An 8,874-nucleotide genomic window follows, 5' to 3' on the forward strand; every position below is an offset into this window, starting at 1 on the left:
TGTCTACAAGATATCTCTGTGCGTTTATATTGTATATTTGTTTGGTTTCTCCTTTTCCTGCAGGTTGCGAGGGGGCGGTGGGAGACGTGGATATTAACATGTTCTTATGCACAGCAGAATTTTAAATGGGCTTATAATTTATCAATGTTGTGCTCATACTGTGACGGAGCAACATAGGGGGACTTTTTGCTTTTTCTTTCCTCATCCTTATTATTGTCATTTTTCCCCTACTTCTTTTCTGTTTGTCACTCTGTGGTGATCTGCTATTTCCGGGGTGCCTTGATAGTCGAAGCAAACTTTGTGTTGTTGAGTCTAGAGAAGTGAGCAGACTAAGCCTGATTTCCCGTTTGGACTTCTCTGTTGACATCCACCGCTTGGCGTTCATGTGACCTTAAGCTGTTGCGAGCGCTGTAAAACCTCTACTAAAACAAACAAAGAAAAAATGAACATGAAGTATGTTGTATAGTTTGATGAGTCTCAGGAATCTGTGTTTGTCTCATTTCTCTTCTTGAGTTAGGAACAGATTTTTAGACAATTCAAATATTTTGTAGTAAGATCAAGTTTTGTGTGAAATAAAACAGATTATTTTACTTCTCATGTTTGACTTGAGCAGTACATTTTGTTTTTGTGCTGAGTTGTTGCAAACTACAGTTTGTCTGAAGCTTTAATACAGAGACACGAAAGTTCAACGTTTATAGGACTAATAGACAACTTGGAGGGAGAAAGTTACACCAACCATACTTTTTCATATTTAGATCTATTATTATTGTTCTTATTTTGGATGTTATTGCTCTCCCTCAATATAAACCAAAACTTTCCACAACTTCGGACCCTGAAACAATTTTAACCGAATGTTGATACTTTAGTGAATTTGAAGCTGTATCTGGATAAGTCTTGACTTGGATAAAATTTGTCTATCGTATGATTGTGTGTGTGTGTGTGTGTGTGTGTGTGTGTGTGTGTGTGTGTGTGTGTGTGCAGGGCTACAACTCTGTGCGGGAATACATCGCTGCCCAGGGCCCCATGCCTTCCACTGTGCCAGACTTCTGGAGGATGGTGTGGGAACAGAAGTGTAAGGTCATCGTCATGCTCTCAGACCAAACCAAGGGTTGGAAGGTAATACTTGTAAAATATTATAATAATAATTCGTTTAGCACCTGCTCTATCATCATCATCATCATCATCATCATCATCATCATCATCATCATCATCATCATCATTGTATAAAGAAGGTATTAAAACAGTTAAGACCTTGTTGTATTTCCCCAAAAAATATATATTTCACAGTTCAACGTTTCGCCAATAGGGCTTCATCAGGAACATAGTATTTGAGAAAAATAAATCATCATCATCATCATCATCATCATCATCATCATCGTTTTACATAGGGAAATAATATAGTATGGGCCTAAGTTCCACATCTACGTGGATTCTCTAGGAATAAGGTTTTGTTTGGTTAGGATTTGACCAAATCAATGCCCTCAAGCAATGTCAATGGTACTATTGTGGCCAGGATCTTGGAAGTGTTGGTCAACTGGCGGGCAAGGATTTTTCTGCTCACAGTTCCTACAGTTGTTACACGTCTCTCTATCTGTGGTGATGGTTTGACCTATATTTTTGGCTGTGAAGACTTTAGATGTATACGTAATAGAATAGAATGGCAGTCCAGCAGATTTTGGTTTAAGAGACTATGGTCAATCAAAAGCCTCACCAAACTCTTCAGCATACTTGATTTTTTTTAAATGACACAGTACAGTATTAAATAAAGTCGGTGATAAGTTGACCTTCCCAAAGAAGGTACCGGGTATACTTTTTGGAATAAAACAATGGTGGCCAAAGTAAAGTATAACGGCCATGCCGTCCCGCATCAAGATGGTCACAGCACACCGTTCCCTGTTCCTGTGTTAGACATACATTGTAGCTGCAACACCAATGTGACCCCATGTGACCCTAGATTTGCATACTAGGTCAAGCACTTTCGAAATGGGAAAAATATGGATGAGGGGTGCAGTGCAATTTCACTTTATGGCCGATTGTTACATTCAGTTATATATATATATATATATATATATATATATATATATATATATATATATATATATATATATATATATATATATATATATATACAATCAGAGCCACTTTGCCTCAGGCTAAAGTGAGTATAGCTGATCACAGTGCATGACCAGTTCATACCTTTCTCAAAGTATGAAACCTTTCAGGGAAAAGGGAAATCGTACTGGCCGAAGAATCTCAACGATTCTGTTGAGTATGGAGGCGTTGTGGTGAAGATGACCCAGTTCTCTATGATCAACACATACGTCATACGTAAATTCCAGATCTCCATGGTAAGTTACTTGTTTGTTGCAGAAAGACTGAGATACTCGACACAATTTCTCTACAGACTATTTACTTAGATATATAAATGTGTGTGTGTGTGTGTGTCTGTATCGGGGTTTGGAGGGGGTGGTTCATGGTAAAATGGGGCGCTCATTGAAATAATGAAACGGAAGAACCCAAGATTTTCCCGTCCGTGGGTCAATTTTTACCGTTAATGACCATTCAAAAATACATTTCTGTTTCTATTTTACTTTGGCAGCCATTTTCTCGCTAGTTTTACTTCTGACAATAAAGGGGGGGGGGGGGGGGGCACCACCTTAAATTGTAGGTATCTCGACTTCCTTTTAAAAAAGATGGGTTTAAAAATATAAAAGTAGGACAAATGGACAATTCAAGCTTTAAGACAATAACCAATAACTCTACATGCCAAAAAATGATAAGCTCCTGATTCCACAGCATTGTGATAAATATGTATTTTATATATTTTTTCAGTTGATGTGACATCATGTATTTATATCATCATATATGAACAGTTGATGTGACACCATGCATTTATATCATATTATTATATAAACATTTGATGTAACATCATGTATTTATATCATCATATATAAACATTTGATGTAACATCATGTATTTATATCATCATATATAAACATTTGATGTAACATCATGTATTTATATCATCATATATAAACATTTGATGTAACATCATGTATTTATATCATCATATATAAACATTTGATGTAACATCATGTATTTATATCATCTTATATAAACAGTTGATGTAACATCATGTATTTATATCATCATAAACAGTTGATATGACATCGTGTATTTATAATGTTTCCAGTCGTTAGTAAAGGCTACAGTGTGATATGCTCCTCGTATTTTCCTGTACTATTCTGTTTCCAAGAATAATTATATTGCTGTTGTTGTGACCACTGGCCAAAAATTACATTACCCAAGACTAAGAAAGTTATTGAAACTAAGCCTTCTAGTGCCCAGGTATAGAAATCATAGACAGAAAAACGTCATTTTCACAGAACATGTTCAAAAGGAAGTACAATAATCAGATTTGAAAGTTTCTTTCATCTAAAACTTGTATTTTAAAAAGTTACAAGCCGTGCCATATATGGCACAATGGGCATTTGGGTATTATGTGTCAGATATGTCACACTTGGGTAGCGTTGAACAAATTTATAATGTTTTTCTTGTGTGGAATTCTTCAAAACAGTTTCGCTCCTTGTTCAGACAGAGATGAACCATACACTTCCTACACAGGGTGTATGTCTTTGAGTCACATCTGGGACGTTTGCATCATTGCCGGTCGGCGTGGAGAGGAAGATGATCCACACGATCGAGTCGACAGTTGGGGGCCTTTCTTGAGTTCTAGAGCGTGAGAGAAACTGAGGACTCCCAGCTGCAGGTCGTCCTGGCAACCTTTCGACGGTAACAAGACTGTCAGCAATCAACTGAGGGAAGTCACATAGCTTTACTGGGGGCTGCTGAAGCATCCTGCAGTGACAACGATATCTCAGCCAACTGGTGACTACCACCATGTTGATTGCGTGGTAGAACAAACAAATGTACCATCGGCGAGTCTTGACTATTGCTTTGTAGAGAGCGGTGAGACAATCAAGTAAATCTACCCCTCCCATGTGTTAATTGTATGTGCGAATTACAGCAGGGCACGTCCCTGCAGTTTTTTCACTCAGTTTTGTGTCCCACCCGATAACATTCTCAACAGATTCTGGTCCAACGTATGACGAAATGACATCCACTTTCTTGTTGCCGTACCATCGCACGACGACGATATTGGAGTCAGCATGCACTAGACTCTGCCTTCAACTTGCAACCTTTCAAGCGGTTTTCACGGACGTTTCCTACATATAGCAGTCCTTTCTCCTTCATCTGTTTCATCAAGTTTACGCTCGAAAAGAGGTTGTCGGCAAAAACTTTGTAATTCTTTCCATCCTCCAAGTTTTTCACCATGACCAGGACAACTTCACCTCCCATGCCTAGTTTTGATCTACGAGTATGAGCTCCATTTGAACCTTGATACATATCAAAGTCGTGCAGAGCGGCTTCACTTCCACAACGAGCCTGGGGTTCGTTCCGAATGTATTGTTTCAGACTACACTGACCTTTGAAAGATACTATAATTTCATTAACACACTAATGCTCAGACGGAATAATCTTTTTGATATTGGATTTTAGATCGTTGATCCACGGACGGAGTTTCCATACACGATCGTTGCTTGTGCTGTCATCTTGAGTCTCATTGCTGACAAAGTGCAATCGTTTCAAGAAAAAAATTAAGTACCGGTAGTGTGTGTTTCACAGTTTGTACAAATACACTTGTGTAAAGAAAAATAACTTTATGAACCCTTACATACAATCTAAAGGCTGTTTACTGTATGTATTTACACTGAAATAAAGTCAATCTGCTTCTTTTTTTTTTCCAGTCAACTTGAACTTTTTGACATTTTATATTGAAACAGGGCTATATGAAAAAAATCTGGACTCAAATGCCCAGCGTCCCACATCTGGCACACTAAAAAGTCCAGGGCTGCCCAGTGTGCCATATTTAGACCATACCTAAAAAAAAACCCATAAATCAAAATTTAAATGTTGAACATGGAATTTGATTGTGATACTATCTAAATCTACTTTGTTTCAAAACATATATATGGATAAATTGACTCAATTAAGTTCCTGACGGTTGATGGTGATAGATTGAAGAAGAGTGGGTGCTGTTGTCTGTTTCAAGCAGAGGTGGTGGTAAAAAACAGGAAATTGAAAAGGGTAATTATTACAGAAAAAAATCCTCTAAGGGCACTCAGAGGATGAATCTCCAGTTACCTTCCTCATGAAATTACCGAACATAACAAAAGTAATTATCGTTTCCCCTGAAGGTGGTTATTTGACATGTGCCAGATATGGCACTCTGGGCACTAGAGGGCTAAGTTTGTCTTTCTTCTATTTTTTGGTTACATCAAGAATATTCCAAATATTTTGGTGCAGAGGTTACAAAATTAAAAATCCTAGTGCAAGCAAATAAAACTATAGTATTATTAGTATTAATACTTACTTTCATACTCTCTTCCTATACCGTCAGGTACATAAAGCGGAGAGCAGTCAACGCCACGCTTGTCTGTCCCTGGCCACTGTAGTATGAATACCTTCCTTAAGAAATCATTGTGAATTGAGACTAGTCTACGATTCCTTTTTCCTGACAGTGATGTGTCCATATATTATTATTTGTTGCAGGGTTCAGACACGCGCCAGCTGACCCACTTTTCCATGCAAGGATGGACTGACGCCAAGGCCGACTTGACAGTAGAAGATGTGGTAGGCTTCGTTCAAATTGTGCGACAGGAAGCCACACTTACAAATTCTTTGCCATTTGTCGTCCATTGCAGGTTGGTAGACGCTTTCTCACATGATTAAAACAGAAACCTGTTGGTCAATTAAGGAGTCTGCATAATTAATCTGCTTAATCAGATGGGATTGGATACTGGCATCTGTGGAGTAGCGCTTATACACTTCACTGTCGCATGCAGGAGACCGCAGTTTGATTCCCAAGTGGGGAGAATATTTTGAACGATTTATCTATGCAGAGACTGTCTTTCTTTTTCATGAATACCCTGTTCTATGTTATAAATACCTTGTCCTATATTATGAATACCTTGTTCTATGTTATGAATACCCTGTCCTATGTTATGAATACCCTGTTCTATGTTATGAATACCTTGTCCTATGTTATGAATACCCTGTTCTATGTTATGAATACCTTGTTCTATGTTATTAATACCTTGTTCTATGTTCACAGCGCTGGTGTAGGTCACACTGGCACTTTTATCGCCCTGGACTATTTGACCCAGTACGTGGACAAGCACAGTCTAGATGAAAACATAGACGTTTTCAGCTACGTCATGAAGATGAGGGAGAACTGTCCCGGTATGGTGCAGACGGAGGTGAGGTTCACAGTCCAAACCTAGGTTGCTTTAGGCATCCATCAAACTGATACCTTACAGTACAGGTATCCAAGCTGCTCCTAAACAATTGCAAGAATGATACCGGAAGATCAAGAAGCATAACAAATCTAGCCAGTTTAATACCTCCTATATCCATAAATAAGAGTGGCTATTTGTCAAACATCGTCTGCTTGTTTTCAACTGCTTGACTTCCAAATTTGTCTGTCCTACATTAATATAGCAAGCTGCTTCCATGATTCACCAGCTTTTTTCCTCTGTACGTTTTCTCCTTTCATATCGACGAGTTCCCTGAAAACCCCATTTAGATTATCTGCATGTAAAAATTACATGATGCCTCCTCTTTGCCATCTCCGCCATAAGGGTCGCCATATCTGATGTGACATACCAGACACATAATTTTGTTGTACATCTGCAAGTTTTACTTCAGCAACTTCGAGTAGAGGGAGCCTTTTGCACAACAGATGATAAAGAGAGTTATTTCATTTTCAGTCATGACCATTTTCACAATCCTTTTTGGGAGAGGCCTTTTATTTTGATAGTTAAAGACCGAATGCTTTTCTAGGCAAAACAGAGTTAATTGTTATATCTTGATCTAACTGGCAACCGTGATTTTATTTTCAGACTCAGTACATTTTCATCTTCGATGCACTGATGGCGGTGATACAGAAAAAGATCAATGAAGACCAGGAGAGTGTCTATGACAATATCGGAGAGAGTGAAGAGGACAAGAACGAAAACCCTTCCTGGGAAGAAACTTCTCATTATTATTCAACCATGTAGGTCTTCTTGGATTTCCCATTTTGTCCATGACAGCTCAACTTTTGCTGGAGGAACAGGTTTTGTGGATGCTTTGAGAACACTCTTGTCTTGTCCTTTCGTTGTACTTCTTTTCACTCCGTTTTATCTCCTGGTCTCTCCCTGCCTAAATGGGGCGGCATTGCCCTGGCTTGCTTTACCATTGGTTGATAGGGTGCTAAAGAACTTAGTATGATGTTTCTTCAAATGTAAAATATTTTGACACCCTGTGTTTTATACATATGCCGATTGTGATAGAATAAAGATAGTGATATTTTGAAACTTACAGCTTTGAGTACTTGTGACTGACATTGTTTTCTTTTTCAATATTCAGCATAATATAACCTTGTAGGCTACCCAAGACACCTACATTATTAATTACGTGTTATTTAATTGAGGTCTACGTATACCGTACTGAATCAAGTAAAGCACTGAAGATCCAGCTCAGGAGAAAAGCAAAATATGTGTGTCGATAATGTACAGCTTACAGCTCTTGATTCTCTTGTTCTACTTGAATTTGCTTCTGTATCCAGTTGTCTTCTCATCCTGATTAAATCCAATGAGTGTTGGCTAATCCATTCCTTGTGCTCCCATGTCTTTACATCGACTACTTCTTGACATGTTGAAGTAAAGACTTCTTACTGATAAATAAGGTATTTCAAAGATGGATGTTTGACATGTGTGTGCTAGACAAGGAGCAAATACATTGTTCCCTGAAGATTTAGTTCTAGAGGTTTCCAGGAAAGTGACCAAGTATAGTTGACCCTGCTGTAATACCGTGTGCCCATTGCGGATGGGATCAGGTCGGGTCGGGTATATCACTCGACTCATCGCCGGAAAACAAACGCGTTTGTTTTTGAGGCAACGAATCAGGCAATCTGATCAGGCAATCTGTTTGTGCCACGATAGCCGCTTTCTGCCCTCAATTTGGCTAGCAAACCGACCTGACTCAGCCAGTAGTACCAATGGGCACCCGGTATTACGATCACTTGTATATAATAATATATTATATATATATGACAATCACCTGTACAAACAACTCCCCCCCCCCCTTGTGTATTTTTTAACATGATAATGACATTGAGTAAGACATCCACCTGTCTAAGTCATCCACTTTTGTCCTCAATAATTGATAGCGTCTTAGACAATTTTAACTGGATAAATAATTATTTCTAGATCTTAAGTTTTAGAGATGAACACCTAAATTATGAAACTTCAACATGCATTTTTATTTAAAGAACTCCAGCCTACTGATCTTTTCATTTGTGCCCCTTTATGGTTTTGTGACCGTCAACAGGAAATGTACACCTAGTGACCGACTAGAACAGTTGTCAATTATGGCTATCTGGGTCTTTCTCCAGATAAGACAGAATATTTTATATTTTAAGTTTCTGAACAATTGGAACTCCAGACTGCATCATTATGTCACTGTTGGAATTTTAAATAACTAATTAAGAGTTTTTTCCTTTCTTTGAGAACTCAATTACCTACATCCAACATAAAAACACTTTTTGGGGGGTCAACTCTTTCTTACATTCCGCAATTCTACTAATAGAATTAAACCGTGTTCTTCTTCAGGAAGTGAATTTCAGCAAACCAAAGTCAAGATTTTTTTCTTTGCTGTAGGTTTTTTGAGCCATGATCTCATGCTTTAACTCTCAAACTGTGTTTTTTGTAAACATTATTCTGTGTTTGTTCTTCAGAGCCTGAGTACCAAAATGTAGAAGGGATCAACGAC

At 38.2% G+C, this 8,874-nt stretch overlaps 1 protein-coding gene across 1 annotated transcript in view; it reads left to right on the top strand.

The window, feature by feature from the left end:
- Positions 1–8,874, top strand: part of LOC101848364 (receptor-type tyrosine-protein phosphatase O) — a gene marked incomplete at its 5' end in the record, with an annotated part of 18,608 nt that extends 9,734 nt beyond the window's left edge. Inside the window, 6 exon segments of the mRNA XM_005101196.3 lie at positions 982–1,116; positions 2,223–2,348; positions 5,614–5,765; positions 6,176–6,320; positions 6,963–7,117; positions 8,840–8,874. Of these exon segments, the coding sequence (XP_005101253.2) occupies positions 982–1,116; positions 2,223–2,348; positions 5,614–5,765; positions 6,176–6,320; positions 6,963–7,117; positions 8,840–8,846 (720 nt within the window).

Source organism: Aplysia californica, unplaced genomic scaffold, assembly GCF_000002075.1.
Source record: "Aplysia californica isolate F4 #8 unplaced genomic scaffold, AplCal3.0 scaffold00273, whole genome shotgun sequence".
In the NCBI taxonomy this organism is placed as follows: Eukaryota; Metazoa; Mollusca; class Gastropoda; order Aplysiida; family Aplysiidae; genus Aplysia; species Aplysia californica.